Source organism: Lacerta agilis, chromosome 16 (genome assembly GCF_009819535.1).
Source record: "Lacerta agilis isolate rLacAgi1 chromosome 16, rLacAgi1.pri, whole genome shotgun sequence".
NCBI classification, from domain to species: domain Eukaryota; kingdom Metazoa; phylum Chordata; class Lepidosauria; order Squamata; family Lacertidae; genus Lacerta; species Lacerta agilis.
In genome coordinates, this window is record NC_046327.1 from 7,330,778 (window position 1) to 7,350,909 (window position 20,132).

The 20,132-nt window shown below is 42.4% G+C and overlaps 1 protein-coding gene across 2 annotated transcripts in view; it reads right to left on the reverse strand.

Annotated features, from left to right (window-relative positions):
• Positions 1 to 16,499, reverse strand: part of KIAA2026 (KIAA2026 ortholog) — a 35,130-nt gene extending 18,631 nt beyond the window's left edge. Inside the window, exons 1-2 of one of the 2 annotated variants that reach the window (XM_033174073.1) lie at positions 15,877 to 16,499; positions 2,742 to 2,942 (exon numbers count right to left, since the gene is read on the reverse strand). In XM_033174073.1, the coding sequence (XP_033029964.1) occupies positions 2,742 to 2,942; positions 15,877 to 16,484 (809 nt within the window). In that variant the 5' untranslated portion in view covers positions 16,485 to 16,499. The remainder of the gene's footprint in view (positions 1 to 2,741; positions 2,943 to 15,876) is intronic. The other variant, XM_033174074.1, reaches the window with a different exon arrangement.
• Positions 16,500 to 20,132: the final 3,633 nt, after the last annotated feature.

Here is a 20,132-nt window from a genome sequence, read left to right on the forward strand (position 1 = left end):
GAACACGCTGCAAAAAAAAGCCCAACCATGCACAAATAAATCACAGTGTTGAAGGGCAAAAAGCAATTTTGAAATACTTTTTATTTATTTATTTTTAAAAAAGATTGATACTCTGTTGCTAAACAAATTCGCTTAGAATAGGTCATATACATGTCCACATTGCCTCCCCCCCCCCCCCGCCCCAACTGCAGCTCTTTGTGTTGTGAGCAACTTGTCAGGTAACACGGAAATTTAGAGTGGCAAAGTTTGTGTGTTTCGGGAGCTCTCTGCAGAGTCCTTTGGACCTCAGCCTACTTTTCATCCTAACTTGGCATCACATGACCCATTCACACACTGCTATACAAGGGTTTGTCTGAAGAGTGAATTCCAAATGTCTTTTGAAAGTTGATGTTCCACTTCTGTGTGCCCCCAGTGAATCCTTTCATGCATAGAGCCTTCTGTGCCAGCAGCCAAAGGGTGATCATATGAACTGTCCACAGTTGAACATGTAGCAAGAAACAGAAAGAATAATACTAAGGTATTTTAGACCTCAAACATCAGAGCTACACTGACAATCCGCCCAACTGAATGCAGTGACGATATTTCCCTTAGACAAGTCACTAAAAGAACTAAATTAACTTACAAATAATATTATCAAGATAGAAAAGGACTCATAATGAATACCAAACACCACTCCCTTAAAAAAAGCAATTTACAGCAAAAATTGAATGCATCTTGTCACCCTCTAAAATACTGCAAGAACATCACTGCCAAACACATACCCACCCATCAGCAAGAAGAGAAAGTTGATGCCTCATGGCATGGGACTGATGTGCCTGAATTCTTACCAGTATAATACAGATAAGGTGACTTATTAATAACACAGAAACTAAAATGCAAGGTACAACAAAGCTGATGCATATAGACTTTTCTCAAGTTTGAATCTTCATTTCACATACCAATATTTATGGGATGTTTAAACAAAATATTAAGTCTTTCAGCAGTTCAAATGGTTAGCTGACAGATGGTCACTTGTATAACAACTTGCTTTACTGTTCCCCCGCAACATGCTAAAGATTAAATATCTTTAATCTTCAATAAAACAAAACAACAAGCCATAACTTAGAAATTATTTGTTGCTCTTCCACATAGCACTAAAGACAACATAGCACACTTTCCCAGGTACTCCTTTTGGCACACCATACTCGACTTTACTGTAAAATAATTACTGCTGAGATGTTAAAATACATTTTTATGTGTGGGGAGGGAATGAGTGTTTGAGAACTAAAGCAATGTGCAAATGCATTTGACAAGTTCTGTCCTGACATGATAATGCCTTGTGAAATGCGCTTCCCTTGTAAAACCTGAATTCTCCATACAGTATATTGCTGCAATTCTAGCCAAGAAGAGTAAAGAAAAACATGCCTCAAAGATTGCAATGGGCATCCACCTGCTTCAGTGCAACAACAGTCCAATCACCATCACATTTACAATTCTTACTACAAACATAGGTAAGTCCACAAAATAAATACCACATCCAAGCACCCAAATTATGCATCACCACCAAACTGTCAAGATCAATAAACCAAGCAAAGCAGAGTATTTAATTTAATCCCAGTATTTGACCAGTTGGGTTTCAGAAAAAAATGCCAATCTGTATGTATTTGGGGTGGTGGTGGTGGTGGTGGTGTGTGATTTACGTTTACAGAATTAATGTGTGCATTATGTACATACTTTTCTCTCTTTGTGTGTCTTTGTACTATTCCATGATGAACAATAAAAATCAAGACATAGTTTTGTTAAAAAAATCTAACACCGTTTAGTTTCAAGCTAATGCACGTACTCAGCTTTCAGGAAGTTGGGGTGGAGTTACCATGACTTGGAGAAAATGTGTCAGAAGTGTCTTTTTTAGTCAGGTGTGTAGTTCTGGGATACAGTATTGTCAGACTGCCATGCTTCACAGGTGATGCATGATTCAGTGACAACACAGAAAACTGGTGTTACAGCCAGGACACTATCACATTTACCTGGCTAAAAACCTTTCTCCTGCTTCTCCTTCTGCATGCCAATCACAAGTGGCAGGATGTTTTAGTATTATTATATACAAATTCAAATGAAATTTGTATTTAAAAAAACCAAGAACAATTTCTGAGAAAGGAGTATCTTTGAACATTTGCCATTAAGTCACAGCATTTTCCAGCTATGAAGAATTAGAACAAATGAGAGCTGTAGCAGGGCAGTGAAGCCCATCTTCTGAAAGAAGTGGAATTAGGAGGAAAGGCCTTCATAATAATTGACGTTATTTAATTGCGGAAGCAAAGCAAGACAGTTACTTTGCCTATGTTTCAGTCTCTCTTTCCTTCTCCACCTTCCCAAAATATATGCAATTTCCCCCACATACCAATATTTGCTATAATATATAATTTTAATAGACACAAAAAGACAAATACATTACAAAACAACAGAAATGTGATAATGAAATGCAAGGTAACATATGAAGGAGAAGACATAGAATAAAGAACAGAACCATGTGATTCTTCTTATTCTAGACTGTCAATATACTTAATTCATAGGACACGTTTTCAAATGTTTGACTGCCTAAATGGGATATTCAGTTACACAGAACTCCTAGGCTGAGAAGTGAATTTTGAGGCAGAAATGATGGGGAAGTGAGTGGTATGTTTGATCTCCCAAAGAGGCAAAATTGGGGTGGGGGTTGGGGAGGAAAGAACAGCTAAAAACAATCCACTTTTGCCTTTTACCTCTTTTCTTCTTTTGCTCTCAGTTGCTCTTCCTGTCTCAGAACCTGAACCATTACGGATTCAAACACGCCTGTGGTCAAGCCTGCTAAACTGCGTGGTGTTGAACGCCGCCTTGTTGAAGTACAAGCTGTTCCCTTCTCATCTTCCAGCCCACAGAACCCTTTAGATGTTACTCCTATTGCTGTCTTCTCTCTCAAATGCCTTGAAAGAAAAATCAAATCAATGCACAAGAATATTTTTTTCCCTGACCACCAGTAATCCAGTAGCTACACTTTTAAAACTTATAGAAAAGGGCCAAGTAAAATAAATAAGGTGACCCTTCAAGACGTATAGCTGCACGTTTTCTTCATAGCAGAGGATGCTTGTTACTTAAAAAGAAGAAGAATCTGGATTTAGTGTCATCATTTGAAATTTGAAAGTAGATTTTCTCTTTACAAGAGAACAACGTTCTTCCAAGGAAGTACCGGTAATCAGATTTTCTCAAATCTGTTTCCATTCATCCTTTTTGAACAAGTGTATACAAAAAAAATACACAAAATACTCTGAAACACAATGCAATACTGCTAATATTTTCCGTATTTTAGTAGCACAGGTTCAGTTGACATGCTAGGCCAAAGCACGCTCAGAACAGCATGAGAGTGAAAAACATCACGGAGGAGCAAAACAGCTGTGAGATCCCCATGGAAACTCACATTTGCTTACCATTCAACTTAACATCCTGGTTTACACAACACAGTAACAGCACATTATTTTTTGTTCAAGCTTATACACCAATCAGAATGATTTAAAGAAACTTCATTCAAGTCAGACCATTTGTTCATCCATTGTAATACTGCTACTTCAAACCATGGTTTCTGGTTCACACGTTTGGAAGCAAACTTTGGTTTGCTGTAACTGTGGTCCTTATGATCTGGATGTTGCAATACACCATAGTTCACCATAACATCCAAATCTATAGTGAGGTATGGAATTGTTAAGTACATGAAAGGAGCAGGAAGAAAACAAATCCAAATTTCATTCATGATGGCCAAGTCATGATTTGGCTGTGACATCTAAATCAGGCATCTGCCTGCAAAATGCCTTCCTTTATTATGGTCTCTTTGATAATGATATATTAATTTTAATTAGGAATACAACATGAACCCATAAACAAATACCATTCCTATTTTCAATGCCAGAACTTTTGTATTGTTTTTAATATTTGATGCTTTGTGTTTTTGTGTGTGTTGGAAGCTGCACACAGAGTGGCTGGGATAACCCAGCAAGATTTTATAATAAAATTGTTGTTGTTGTTACAACAATTAAGTTGAATATGGATATTGTTCTATATGAATCCAAATTGTCCTTAGGTGAATATGGTTCCTTTCTTATGGATTAATGCAATGGTTGTCACTTGCGTAGAGTTTAGCAAAGTGTTATTATTTCCTCTAAAACTAATGAACATTTTGTACATTTTTTTCAGAAATAATGAGTGATGGAGTTCTTTCCTATACGGAAGCTATTTATGGTTTTTGTCATATCACTGACAGTAGGTTAGAAAGTGGGATGTCCTTCTCTTATCCTGTTAGCCTGGAGTGGTATTCTTTTTCGTATGAGACAGTCAGCTATTACCATCTCTTTCTGAGGTGACATCATCCATACATCCAGTAAAATGCTGGTAAACCAGATGCTCCTGGAAAAGGAGTCCAAGTGAAACACTTTAGAAAAGTGCATAAGATAGATAGAGACACCTCTGAGGTGTGGGCAGAGCTACAATGCTTTGCGGCCAGATTTGATGGGTGTATGTGTCAGTCAGCAATACGTAAAAAAGACCAAGGCTACTGCATGTAATCTAAGTTAGAGCATGAAGATCTGCAATGCCCACACTTCCTCCACTGCCACCTCTATGAAGCACCATCTTGTGAATGCATGTGTTTGCTCCTCTAGTTCCCCCTGTGTGTACGTGGGTGTGTTTGCATGCACACAGACATGCTTGTCCAACATTGTCTGCTGGACCCTACTGCAGCGTCTCTTCTGAAGCAGAACAGAGGTAGGGTGAGGTGTCCAGCCAGTTGCCGCAGGCAGTGTGTGGTCCATTTTATTAGTTTGTTTCCAGTAGCAGTCTGATAAGCCGAGATACATGATAAGAACGCCACTAAGAGTTCAAAGCTTTGATGCTTAAAAATCAGAAGTTTCCATTCCACAAACCTGGATTCCACCCACCCTGTGAATAAGCTCTCACCACCATCTCTTTCTGCGTTTAATGGAATGCGTGGAGTATGCTATCAAAGAGGGCACTGATCAAATAGTGCCCGACATATTAAAATAATGCTCACTTATACGACCATCTTATGAGTGTCTACTCAGACAACGTCCCCTTCTGTTCAGTGTGGCTTACTCCCTGGCACAAATAAGGGGACATATAAGTCATCTGTAGACTTGAAATCTTTATCAGTTATCTGTAGAAATACAGAAGAGGAAATACGGAATAGGTAGACAGTCATATTAGAAAGCTTATCTTGGGGATTTCCAGAATACTACAGTTGTGTGGAAAAGGATGAATACCCCCGCCCAATAAAAAGAACAAATTTCCCCCTTACCGTATTTATCTAGTCACCCTTAGACCTGGCACTATACTAGCCGTTTTAGTCTTAGCAAGTTGCAAGTGTGCATGGGATTGCAGACTTCAATGAAGCTTTATAACATTTTATCTTCCTTTGGATACACCCCTACAGGCATCCCCAAACTCGGCCCTCCAGATGTTTTGGGACTACAGCTCCCATCATCCCTAGCTAACAGGACCAGTGGTCAGGGATGATGGGAATTGTAGTCCCAAAACATCTGGAGGTCCAAGTTTGGGGATGCCTGCACCCCTAGGTTCAAACCTAAACTAAAATTTAATTGGATTAGATCAATAGAAATTAATAGACATGTCAGTCACAGCCCTTAATTTAAATGGGTCTGCTCTGGGTTTGCCTAATGTTGGATACAACCCCTTATTCCTAGATTTTAATTCTCCCCCCCCCCAAAGTGGGAGATTCTCTTATCTTCTCTCTCCCAATCCCCCTTACGAGAATTATTTATCTCTTTTTTTCTTATTCAATAACACATAAAAACTCTCTCTTATCCATTTATTGCATGCCTGTTCAGGTTTAACTTGTTATGACCACAGACCATTATATCTATTTTGGGGGACACTATTGCCCTATTTGCATTTTTTTAAAAAAAAAAGAAAAGAAAAAAATGAATCTTATATCCAAAGTATGGGTAACTTATTGTTGGCAAGATCTGCACCTCCAAAGCTCTTCCTGCTGGGACTAATGTACATACAACTAGAAAATGAATATAGAAGATTTTTGTAATATATGATCACATGGGAGATGTTATAAGCACATTATTACCTACTGTGGAATAATTGTCATTGAAATTAATGGATTTAGTGTGCATGCACACGAAAGCTCATACCAGGAACAAACTCAGTTGGTCTCTAAGGTGCTACTAGAAAGAATTTTCGATTTTGTTTTGACGTGTTTAATTAGAGCAAAATATTTGTTGACATTTATTAATGATTGCAAACCCCTTATGGATTTTTTTGAGCCAAAAAGATAATGAGCTCATGATATCTGGGTTTGAAGAATGAAAAAAGGTTGGTTTATGGAAGATAGAAGAGTTGGATGTTATTAGGGAGCAGGAGTTTTGCAAATATTTTTAAAGCTGAGAGAGAGAGTTGGAAGTTTTTTCTTCTTTTTTCTTTCTTTTCTTTCTTTTAGTTTTCATGTTAAAAAATGCTTGATATTTGATTTTGACCTCTGTATATTGTTTTTCCTTTGTCTGTTTTTCAAGCTTTAATACCCCCCCAAGAATCTTATGAGTGTCTGATTTGGATATTATTAAACATTAACTGAATTTATCAATATTTTCATGTAATGTTTTACACACATCAAAATATCATTACAGAACATTGTTATCTGTACAGTATAAAAAAGGAGATATGCAAACTGAGGATATAGCTATGCCTATTACACATTTTTACAGTTTGCGCAAGATAATTTACTGCAAACAAATGTATGGTTAATTCCCAATTTTCTCTTTTAACAACACTATAAGGAAAACATTATATTTGGGGTACTCAAATATAAATCAGGCTACAATCCTAAGCACACTTAAATTGAATGAAACTGTTTCTGAGAAAACATGGTTGGGACAGAACCTTATTATTGAGTTTACATTCATAAAGTTTATATTTCACACAGTTTATATTCCCTTCCAGAACAGACTTTGCACTTGTGGTCAGAATGTACCTGACTCTATAGTCCATATGGTTCTGGATTGTCCTCTCTTTAATATCTTTCGCGAAGATTCCTTGATGTCCTTTATATGGCCTAGGGCCCCCTATAATAAACAACTTGTAGCCCAGTTTCTGCTGAGGGATGATTCTCCAGAAGTGACTAGAGTTATGGCACAATTTCTGACCAGGATTTTTGAAGTTAAATCTAGGGCAGTGTTTTTCAACCACTGTTCCGCGGCACACTAGTGTGCCGCGAGATGTTGCCTGGTGTGCCGTGGGAAAAATTGAAAAATTATTTTATATATAGTCAATATAGGCACAGAGTTAATTTTTTTAACATTTTCTAATGGTGGTGTGCCTCGTGATTTTTTTCATGAAACAAGTGTGCCTTTGCCCAAAAAAGGTTGAAAAACACTGATCTAGGGAGCTCTGGCCTGTACAATAGTGGGGATTACCTTTTTCTTCTTCTTTCTTTTCTTCTATATTGTATGCTCTAGAATTTTAACATATACTGATGGTTTTTATTCCTATTGTTTTATCTATGCCAATAAAGGTACTGTATTGTATATTTCTACACCCCCTGTACCAAGCAATCTGTTATGGTGCTTATAACTATTCGCAGAGAACTAAATTCATTACGTCACTATGGCTTTCCCACAAGATATAGTGACGGGAAACCAACTAGTTCGCTTTTTAAGAGAGAATTAGCCATTTGGCTAGTTAGCTCTTGATAGCCTTGTCCTCCATGTACTTGTTTTACATTCTATTTCCACTGTCAGAGGCAGTATGTCTCCATATACCATTTGCTGGGAATCACAAGTAGGAAGAGTGCTGTTGAACTCAGGTCATCCTTGTGGGCTTCACAAAGGCATGTGGCTGACTACTATGGGAAGAAAATGCTGGACTAGATGAGACTTTTAGTCTAATCCAGCAGGGCTCTTCTTACAATGTTGTTTTTTAATCTGCCTTCTGGCAAGTCAAACTTGTGTAAGCATTTATCATGAAACTTTAACCATCCTCAATAGAGAAAGGCAAAGGGAAACTTTTCACTCAATTGTCTTATATGTGAAATAAATCTATCATCTTTTCAGCAAAACATCCAGGAATAATAAATAAAACAATAATAATAATAAATTTTATTTATATCCCGCCCGCCCTGGGCAAAGTCAGGTTCAGAGCGGCAAACATGATACAAGTAAGACAATGCATAAAAACAAGCAATCAATAAATTAAGATACATCCCACAATTAATTCAAACAAATTAAAATTAAAACTGGGAAAGTGGCAATCTTCAGGTTAAAATTGAAGGTGGTTACCAACTGTTTCCACTGATATTATAAGCACCTGTGAACGGGCTGGGAACCTCCTTCATGCTTGTTCTTATACAAGGAAAAAATTAGTCAGACTGAACCCTGACCAAAGGCCTGGCGGAACAGCTCCGTCTTGCAGGCCCTGCAGAAAGATGTCAAATCCCACAGGGCCCTAGTCTCTAATGAGAGAGCATTCCACCAGGCCGGGGCCACAGCCGAAAAGGCCCTGGCTCTGGTCAGGGCCAGTCTGATCTCTCTGGGGCCCGGAATCTTTAGGATGTTGTTATTTGCAGACCGTAAGGTCCTCTGTGGGGCATACCAGGAGAGGCGGTCGCGTAGGTATGAGGGCCCTAGGCCAAACATATATTTGCCCATTAAGTAGGTAATTAATTTCTTTCTCACTAAGTATTAAATCCTCTCTACTTTAAGGTTAGGGATGCGGGTGGCGCTGTGGTCTAAACCACAGAGCCTAGGGCTTGCCAACCAGAAGGTTGGCTGTTCGAATCCCTGCAACGGGGTGAGCTCCCGTTGCTCGGTCCCAGCTCCTGCCCACCTAGCAGTTCAAAAGCACGTCAAAGTGCAAGTAGATAAATAGGTACCGCTCCAGCGGGAAGGTAAACGGCATTTCCATGCACTGCTCTGGTTCGCCAGAAGCGGCTTAGTCATGCTGGCCACACAACCTGGAAGCTGTCTGCGGACAAACACCGGCTCCCTCAGCCTATAGAGCGAGATGAGCGCCGCAACCCCAGAGTCGTCCGTGACTGGATCTAACGGTCAGGGGTACCTTTATCTTTTCCATTAAGGTTACCAGACATCCCCGTTTCCCGGGGACAGTCCCCGGATTTACAAATCAATCCCCTGACAAAATCCATCTAGTTGAAAAGTTGAAAAGTGTCCCCGGATTCATTGAAAAAAAATCTGGTAAACTTACTCTACTTTGCTGCCTGATTGTTAAACACAGTGTTAAAAGCAAATTGGATTTTTTTTTTTACTATTGCACTGTAATATAAACAAAGAAATGGGCATAGAGCTAATTTTAAATGCAATTGCTTGTTTTCCCACCCAAAGCTTGTGTTAAAATGCAAATTAGATACATTTCATTTGTATCAATGAGCCCTTTAGCAACGAGCCCTTTATATGGAGCAAACTTTTTGGAATCACAGTAAGGTAAAAACAAAGTTAAGAGAATGGAGCCCGGGAGAGCTCAGTTACAGTATATAAAGAGCTTTTGCCTAAACCTGAAAATTATTCCAGTGGAAGCTTCTCTGTGCTAAGTCAGACAACCTCAAGGATGGAGCTGTTATTTACAGTGGTACCTTGGTTTAAGAACAGTCCTGTTTACAAATGATTTGGTTTACGAACTCTGCAAAACCGGAAGTAGTGTCCTGGTTTGAGAACTTTACTTCGGTCTAAGAACGGAATCCTAATGGTGGAAGGGCACCAGTGGTGGGAGGCCTCATTAGGGAAAGTGCACCTCGGTTTAAGAACAGTTTTGTTTTAAGAATGGACTTCCAGAACAGATTAACTTTGTAAACCGAGGTACCACTGTATTTCATAATTTCAGAAGCTCTTTGCCCACAGTTCCCTAAAGCCTTAGAATCATATTTAGTGAGGTTTTGTTCAGCAGTGATTAGTGTCCTGGACTAAAAATTCTGTGCATCCTGTACAAGATTCTTGCTTTACATTCTGAGCCCTTCAATTTGAATGAGCTTGTATGCTGAATAAAGCAATTCATGCTTTGTTCATCAGCAACATCACTCCAGTTGTAGAAGAGGGATACAGAGGTGAGACACAATATGCTCCAATGCACAATCTGAGTTATGGATGGTTGATAGGGCCCAACTTTGAAGGAGTTTTCTGCTTGAATCAATTTCAGTTCTGAGCCAGGATGCAAGCCATCCCTTTGGCAAAAGTGTGATGGTATCATTAAGGGACCCAGGGAAGTGTCCTTCCTTAGTTTCTTAAATTATGCATTTTACCACAATCAAAGGACAGCTGTACCTTAGTTTTTGAACAGCTTAGTTCTCAAACATTTTGGTTCCCGAATGCCGTAAACCCGTAAGTGACTGTTCCAGTTTGCAAACTATTTTTGGAAGCCAAACATCCAACAGGGCTTCCGTGGCTGCAGGAAGCTGCGCTTTGGTTTCCAAATGTTTTGGAAGTCGAACAGACTTCCGGAATGGATTCTGTTTGAGTTCCAAGGTACGACTACTGTACTGGTTTCAATAGAAGAAGCTTAGCTTAAGTCTGGTATTCCCAGAGCTCTTGCAACTGGTTCTTTGGCTCTTACATAGAACTGATGAAAGTGAGTTGCTATTCTGGCTTAGCTTGGCAGAGACAGTATAGAAGGATAAAATGAAATAGTAGGCTAGAACCCAATATTCAGGATAAGCTTCCTGAAGTTAATTTAATAGAATCTAATATTCTTGTTAAACAGACAGTAGGCTAAATTAAGTTTACTTGACATCAAAGTTTAGAATTATTAAAACTGTAGCCAAAGGTCTAAAGTGGATAGATTTAGATTGTACAGTACTTAGCTCTCCACAGTCTAGGTTTCCATCAAGCATACAAGAAATGGTTATCATCCTTTTCCTCATAAGTCTGCCGCAAACCAGGTTGTAAGCAATCCTCTCTTGGGATAACTGCTTGCTAGGAATGAAGGTGGCACTGTGGTCTAAACCACTGAGCCTCCTGGGCTTGCCAATCAGAAGGTCGGTGGTTTGAATCCCCACGACAGGGTGAGCTCCCATTGCTCTATCCCAGCTCCTGCCAACCTAGCAGTTCGAAAGTAAATAGGTACCGATGTGGTGGGAAGGTAAACAGCATTTCTGTGCGCTCTGTTTCCGTCACGGTGTTCCATTGCGCCAGAAATGGTTTAGTCATGCTGGCCACATGACCTGGAAAGCTGTCTGCAGACAAACGCCGGCTCCCTCAGCCTGAAAAGCGAGATGAGCACCGCAACCCCATAGTCGCCTTTGACTTAGCCGTCCAGGGGTCCTTTACCTTTACCTTTTAACTTCTTGCTGCTATCCCACTACCCACCTCCACGAAGCAGCACCAGCTGCAGCATGAACACAAGCTAAACTCTGCCCCATAACCAACCAGGGGCTGGGGACAGGCTAGATGTGGGTTGTGGTTCTGTAAATTCTTTCTTATCTTCCCAAATTCATCTACCCACTAGTACTGCCTCTCCCTATCCTCATCTCTTTAAGGGTTTTTTTTTTTGGGGGGGGGTTGTTTTGGTCCTGTGTGAGGCTGCAACTGCAAGGAAGGGGAAATCCTGGGTTGTGATTAAAAACTGTTTGGTTAAGAGAGATACCTCTTAGACCTCCAAGAACTGCAAAACAAAAACGAACAAAAAACACCTCTTTATTAAAAGAGACGGAATACACACATACCCCAAAACACAGAAAGCACACACTTCCTGCCTCCTATACACACAAAGCACACAGGGAAGCTGAAAGCAAATTTTGCTTCTCCATATTCTGGGTTTTGCTAATGTAGGATCCCACATAATTAAATTGGACCCTCTTGAATTAGCATGATTTTTACATGGGTTCCCCCCGACAATCATCCAAAAATTAAAGCTTATATTAGCATCTATAGCTTACACAGTAAAAATAAGAGAACTGGTGCTTGCCATTGCGAAAAAAAACATTGATTTGAAGTGGATCCTGATTTTTTACAAGGGATTCCCCCTTCCCAGCAACTGAAGCCCCACTCCCACATGCAAAATTTCTGCAGGGAAAGCAAGTGGTTTGGATGGTACTGAATGGCAGCACTCAGAGCACTGCCATCCAGCAGTGGTCAAAGAAGCCCCGTTGGAGACGGAAACAGTGGTTGTGCACAGTTGAGGTCCCCCACCCCACCCCACCTTCAGTAGCTTCAAAGGTGGGGAAAAATGCTGATCACTATTGCAGTTCCCAGAGGGCAGCCCTATTCTTGTCATGACAAGGAAAACACTCACAGCCTAAATGTATATACCTAGTTTTTTGCACTGGCAGAACTGGGTTGAGAATAAAATAGCTTCACTAAAAGAACCCCAGAATGATTTTAAAAATAGAATTCTAGCACTATACTAATACACCAAAAGCGCTGCTGAGATCAGAGGGAGGCCTATTCACTATTGTAACAAATTCTATTTTATTTAACATAATTTATATAATACTTGATTGTAGAATCCAGAGTTACTAAGAGCAGAATTATGTATTTGTGCAATCTACGTCAAACTGGTGGTCTCCAAACAAGCGCAATTGGTGTGCTCAAATCTGTCCAGAAAGAAAGCGGCATTATTTGATACCTATTTGAACAAATACTCCTGCAATACTGTAAATGTGGGTTAGTGGGATCATGCTAGAAATATATTGTGTGTTGTGATACCTCCATCCAACCAACTCAACAAGTAATCAAACATGCACAGCAATTTTGAGCAGCCACCATGATTCCAAAGAGTCAAACTGACCAATGTCTAGCTATCCTATAAAATGTTGTCAGTTCAACTTTCTCCATCTTCACCAGTTCTGTGCTGGAGGTCTACATCAGGCATAGGCAAACCTGGCCCTCCAGTTATTTTGGGACTACAACTCCCATGAACCCTAGCTAACAGGACCAGTGGTCAGAGATGATGGGAACTGTAGTCCCAAAACAGCTGGAGGGCCAAGTTTGCCTATGCCTGGTCTATGCCCAAGGATTTTAAGAGAGTGTGTATGCTTATTTAATGACACATTCATGATGCAGTTTCACAAAGTTTCAGAAGGAAAAAAGAGCACAATTATGAGAAGAATTTATTTGAGCCAACCCTTCTCAGCAACATCACAACAGGCAGGTTGTGTATGCAAGAGCAAACCTTAGACCCGTTGGGCTCTTCCCATAGAAAATTGAGCCAATGTTGGGGTTAACAGGTTATTTCTACTCCTTATACCCTGCTCAGGTATGGAGAGTTGCACAGTAGCTGGAGGTGTGCAGGGGAATCATATAATGATTGCAAGAGAAACCTACAATGGATACCCTCCCACACAAAAAACTATGCGCAATTATAAACTAACATATCCCAAATATTTACACCTGAACAATGTTACATTTTCCAATTGTAGTTACCTCTGCTCCTACATTGGCATGGTTTGCACCTAACACTAAGCCACAGTTTATTAAATTGTGGTTTATCAATATAAAGCTTAGAGTTAGGTTTGAAACTGCCCAGCAGATAAACTGTAGTTTGTTTACTGCCATCAAACCACGATCTGAAGCTATAGTTTGCCATCTGCTAATGAATCATAGCTTGTTTTAACAATGGCTTGGTGTTACATGTGGATCCAGCATCCTTCCTTAACCATGGTTTATCTGATCACTCCACTCCACTCCACTCCAGATCCACACAAGTCTAAAAACAACCACAAGCAAGAGCAACTACAAAGCAAAACAAACTATGGAGAAACAGGACTATTTGATTGTCTGTGGGGCAACTCGTGGATTGTTTGTTTGTTTAGAATATTTGTATATATATATATATATATATATATATATATATATATATATATATATATATATATATACAGCTTCCGGGTCATGTGGCTAGCATGACTAAGCCGCTTCTGGCAAACCAGAGCAGTGCATGGAAATGCTGTTTACCTTCCCGCCGGAGCGGTACCTATTTATCTACTTGCACTTTGACATGCTTTCGAACTGCTAGATTGGCAGGAGCAAGGACCAAGCAATGGGAGCTCACCCTGTCACAGGGATTCGAGCCACCAACCTTCTGATCAGCAAGCCCTACCTAGGCTCTGTGGTTTAGACCACAGCTCCACCTGCATCTCTTATGGTTTACAGTAGCCATATATAAAATGATACACTAAAAGCCACATTTAAAAAATGAAAAATGAAATCAGAGACCATCCCATAACTATTATGGAAAGATGTCTTCCAAGTTGCCTGCATAAGCCTGGTGGAATAGAAAAGTTTTCAGAAGGGGTTTAAAGGTTGAAACAGAATACACCTGCTGAAGCTGTATTGGCAGGATATTCCACAGAACTGTGCCAATGGCACTAAAGGCTCAATTTCTTGTTGCTGTTCGATGTGCCTCACCTTAGAGTTAAGCTGGGATATAAGGGTGCATGTAATCCCTAAGGTACCCTAAACCTTTGTTATTTAGGGCTTTGTAAATTAATACAGATTAAACAAACCATGGTTTAGTGTTATGTGCAAGCCAGGCCACAGTCTCCTATTTATTTGCATCACTGCATATTTTACCTTCAGAGATTTCACTTTTGTCAGCAGCAAGCACCACCCCCACCCTTCTTATAGCAACAAGCTAATTTAAAAGGGAATGAGTTAATAATAATAAAAATGCTTTCTTAACACAACAAGAGGAAGTAAATTAACATTTTAGTAGTTAAACATTGTTGTAATAAACTTCAAGAACATTTTGTCTTCCATTATGACCCCACCACACACACAATCAGTCATACGCTTTTACTCAGGTGTAGCTTCCTGCACTTGTTCTACATTCCTAAGCCGATGAGCATTCTCAATTCATTTATAGTCTGTTGCTGTATTTTTAAAGCCACATAAACAATTTTTCGCTACATCCTAAGCAAGTTTCCTCAGAAGCATGTATCACTGTTTTCAGTGTGACATACTCTGAGATAAGTATGCATTATGTATTCAGCCTAATGCTAACATCCACAGAACCCAAGGCATTACCTCATCTAGGATTTCATTTTAATGATTAAATTCAGACCCTAAATCCAGTTTTCAATGTCAGGACAACAGGTCCTCCACATACAGACTCAGGGAATTGGGTTTAAAGAAACCTAAACCCTATAACCTCCCTTTTTAGAAATTAAAACAATTAACAGATATTGTCTGTTCGGAAGTATTACTGTCATTTACTCTAAGTGCACATGCTACAAAAAAAGGTAACATGCTGCTAAAAATGAAAACAAATGCTTTCAATACCACATGTTAACAACCAAACACACACACATTTACTAAGAAGTTTCTCTGTATTCCAATGGAACTTACTTCCATGTAACTGTGCACATGTTAGGCGCGATCCTATACATACTAGCCCTGGAGCAATCTCACTGAATTCAATGGGAGTTACTACTAAGCATTCATCCACAAGTCTGCACTACAAGTGGATTATCACCTTGAATGAGTTTGTGCCAAAGATTTGCAACACCATCTTAAACAGGTTTACTCATTAGGAGGCGAACCAAGTTACAATGGTACTTACTTCCTACTAAATGTCCTTAGGACTGTAGCCATAGAAATATACCGTAGGTAATATATTAAAGAATACGTAGATTTCTACACGAATTGTGGCAATACATAACATTTCACAGGAAGGACAACTCTATGTTTTCCTTTTCGGTGTTCCTTAAGAGACCTGGGTTCAAACCCTCACTCAGCCATAGAGTGGCTAAAGTACTCCCAACACTAGCCTACCTCATGGGGTTGTTGAGAGGATAAAATGGGGAGAACGCTGAGCTCCTAAGGAGTGAAGCTGATGACAACAATACAGCAGGAAGAAGCTCTGCCCATCATCATCACACCTTACCGAGACAGCAGCGCCAGCTTCTGCTCCAGCATCATCTCCAACTTCTGGGCCTGCTTGGAGAGCCAGTGATCCACCCCGTGCAGCCGGTAGCACGTCTCTAGCATCAGCCGGAAATCGGCCACGAAATCGGCGATCCCTTTGTACTGGCCGGAAGAAAACTTCTCTTCCATCTTCAGCAACCACATCCCAGAGAGCGGCGGCAGAGGATCTTGGCTGGACGGGTCCTGGGAAGAAGAAGAAGAAGAGGAGGAGGAGGAGGAGGTGGGGCCGGCCGATCCACTTTGCAGCCCCACTTCAGCCTCCTGCTGGCCTCCTCCTCCTCCGAAAGGTCTCAGGAAAGGAGCTGTCAGGGGCCGGTGCTTTTCCAGCAGGAACTCGCTCAGGATCCGGCGCGCCTGCTGCAGCTCCGGGCTCAGGCTCTGCTCCCAGCCGCCGCTGGCCCCTTCTCCTGCGGCCGCTTCTTCGAGCGGGCACCCAACCGGCGCCGGGTCCGCTGCAGCAGCCGCGTCCTCCGGAGGCTCCATGCCGCCTTCCTCTTCCTCCTCCTCCTCGCCGCCGCCTTCCTCCTCCTCCTCCTCCTCTTGGCCCTCGGGCTGCGCCAGGTTCATGCCCTGACGCCGAGGCTGCCGGCGACGGGCATCCGACGGGCTCCCCGCTTCTCCTCGCCTAGGCCGGCCGCCGCCGCCGCCGCTACTCTGTGCCCGGCATGAAGCCCCTCACGGCGGGGTGTATATATAGGGCTGCCCACCTGTGGCGGCAGGTTGCAGCAGCCGCGCTCCCCGGCCTCGGACCCCGGAGAGGAGAAGGAGGAGGAGGACGGCCGGGGAAGCCGACGCCGCCCCCCTCTTGCCCGGCGTGCGGGACCTGCTTGCCGGGCTGCCCCCTTTCCGCTAGAAGCCGGCGGAGGCGAGGCCTGCTGGTTCCCCTCACGGCGCTCGAGCGCGCGCGGCGTTCGCTGAGGGACGCGGCCGAAGCCGGTCGCGCTGTCAGTTAAGCGGGAGCGGGGAGGGGGGGGGGGCTGCTGCTGCTGCTGCTGCTGCTGCTGCTGCTGCCGCCGCCAGACCTGAGCTGTCCCCTCCCCCCTCCCCCCGCCACAGACAAGAGGCAGAAAGGGTGGGGGAAAGGGAAAAAAAAAGAGTGGCCTCTTTAGGAAACTGCGCATGCGTGGCGGCTCCGGCTGCGCGTTTTGTTTTGGACGCCAGCTGCGGGGCTTCGTCATCAAGGAGCGACAGAGGGGAGGGGGCGGGCAGGCAGGCAGGCGGCAAAGTAGTACTGCGCATGTCCGCTCTTGGGCCATTTAAACTGGGAGCTCATGGAGAAGCCGCTGGCTGGGGTCGTGATACGCGTATTAAGATTCAGTTGAAAAATGCAACAAAGATCTCTTCGTCAGGGGTTGTATGCGGCTGGTTGTTTTGGGGTTCGAATTCCAATAGGCTCTCTGCAATTTCGGAGGTTGTTGTTCCCTGCTGTCTTCCATGGTTGGGAGGGAGGGGCGTTTGCCATCAAAGTCCGTCGTTTTGGGGTTTCTTGCATCCATTGCAATCTTGCGACGGGGGGCGGGGATGGGGGTAGAGTCACGTTGCATTTGCGGGAAGGTTTTGAGGAATGTGCAGAAGTGTGTCGTTCTTGGGAGCGCGATTAGCTCCTTGTCCAGTAGGTGGTGGTCGCAGCTTTGCCACGCAGCAGCAGATTATTCACTCATGTTTCAAGACTTTCTTGGCAGAAAACCCCATTGATGTCGGTAGGATGTCTTCAAAGTAGACGCTGTTAGGATTGTGGTGGCAGTGGAAGAGTTATTTATGCCGGGAACTTGAAGTGATGACCACACTTAGGAGTTGTGTTGCATGTGAGCGTTTGCAGACAGCAAGCTGAGGGCTAGCTTGGCAGAGGCTCTTTTTATTGGCAGAAAATGCAGAACCAGTAAGATACATTTCGGACTGTGCCCTTTGCAAATCTTCCACCCACGAGGTCGCGGGATGACACCAAGCTATTTTGGTACCTGTTTCCACAGCATCACTTTCCCCTTGAACAAGGTTTAATCAAAAGCAGACAAAGGTCACAGAAAGGGCACGGCAGACTGCTAAGGAAGTGAAAGGTGAAGTCGAGGGCACAGTGTTCAGACTGCTGCGGCTTGTATGTGGGCAGTGGTTTGCCTCGCATCCAGAGGTCAAGCCTTGGCTCATAGTGAGAGCCAGTGTGATACAGTGGGTTAAGAGTGGTAGACTCGTAATCTGGTGAACCGGGTTTGCGTCTCCGCTCCTCCACATGTAGCTGCTGGGTGACCTTGAGCTAGTCACACTTTTTGAATTCTCTCAGCCCCACTCACCTCACAGTGTTTGTTGTGGGGGAGGAAGGGAAAGGAGAATGTTAGCCGCTTTGAGACTCCTTTGGGTAGTTATAAAGCGGGATATCAAATCCAAACTCTTCTTCTTCTTCTTCTTCTTCTTCTTCTTCTACATCAGAGGGTGGTGGTTTGCCTCACGCCCGATTCCTACAGGAACTGAAAGATATATCAAGGTAAAGGTAAAGGGACCCCTGACCGTTAGGTCCAGTCGCAGACGACTCTGGGGTTGCAGCACTCATCTCGCTTTACTGGCCGAGGGAGCCGGCGTACAGCTTCCGGGTCATGTGGCCAGCATGACTAAGCTACTTCTGGCGAACCAGAGCAGTGCACAGAAACGCCGTCTATCTTCCCAGCGGAGCAGTACGTATTTATCTACTTGCACTTCGTGCTTTCGAACTGCTAGGTGGGCAGGAGCAGGGACCGAGCAACAGGAGCTCACCCCGTCGTGGGGATTCAAACCGCCAACCTTCTGATCAGCAAGCCCTAGGCCTACAGCGCTGTTGTAATTCTCCCATTCCACCTTAAGTGTTGGACATGTGACTTGGGCTGTCAGTTGGAGTTAACTGCCGATGTGTGTGCTTCTGAAAACAAATCTGAAAACGTCTCTGCTTTTACTTCAGGTTTTGTCCTGATGTTTTGTTTAATAAAGAGGATTGTTTAAAATGTTCATACAAGCCTCTGTTGTGCCAACTTCTGCTGCTTAAGGAAATCTGAAAGCGTGCCTGGCTGTCTGTAGACTAGGCCCATGATTTCCGCTGCTCCAGGGACGGAAACTTGACCCGCAGTTTTCAGCCGTTATTGAGTGAGCTAACTGGGAGGGCATGCCAGTTGCTCTGGTCAACCTGGAATATCAATAACAAGCGCCAGCCATAGTCCGTATCATATTTAGTGTTTAGCTGAATATGTTTATTTATCTAGAGGTAATAGCAGCTATTTTTCTAGAAAAAGAGGTGCTGGTACTCACCATGAACAACTTCCTCGTTCACTTAGAATGGCAGTGGTGCCGGGACTGAGTTCCAGTGAGCTCCTGCCGAAGAAATGCCCTGGGTAATAGGCTGCAAAGAATCATAAAATTTAAACTCCCTTCATGTAAGTGTATCAGCACACACTCCACCCTAGATTTGCTACATGTTAACTGCTCCACAACTTTTATTTATTTATCCAAATTCTTGCCCACTTTCAGTAAAACCTCAAATCAATATTTATTTTTTTAATTTTCTATCCTGCCCCTCTTCCCAAAGGAAATGGAGAATGGTAAACACCAAAAAAAGGGGACGGCACAGTTTTCAACAACATTATGAATCTTCAAATATGCTCACAATTAAGCTTGGCATAAAAAACACTTATCAAAATTGGGTGAGAATCAAAATATCAGCACAATTAAAGCCTGACAATAACAAACTAAAGGTGTCTGCAAAAAAAGGGGGGGTTCTTTAGTTGGAAGCAAAATCTCATAATGGTTGTCATCAGCTATATCTGAAGGGTTGGGTGTATCCATAAAGGGGAATCCATAACAATTTCCTATACACCTAGAATATCCTATGTTTGACATTCTGGTCTGCTGGTATTTATGGTTGCCATTGATCCTACCACTCTTAAGTTTTCTCCATGTGCTAGAGGACTTGGAGAAGTGGGTGATCTTTCTCATTTTGTTGGTCTTTGCAAAAGACAAAGGTGTGTGCTAATATAAAGTCATTGGGGCACTGGGGCAGTCACTGGGAGACTTGGAGCACAGTGTCATTATTATATTGATGATGCTCAGTTCTATTTCTCTGTTACATCTGAATTAATTAAGGTCATGAGGGTCATAGACCAGTTTCAGATTACAATGATAGGCTAGATAAGGCCCAATAAACTTGAACTCAATTCTAGGAAGAGACCCTATTGGCGAGTGGTTGTCAGATCCAGGAAT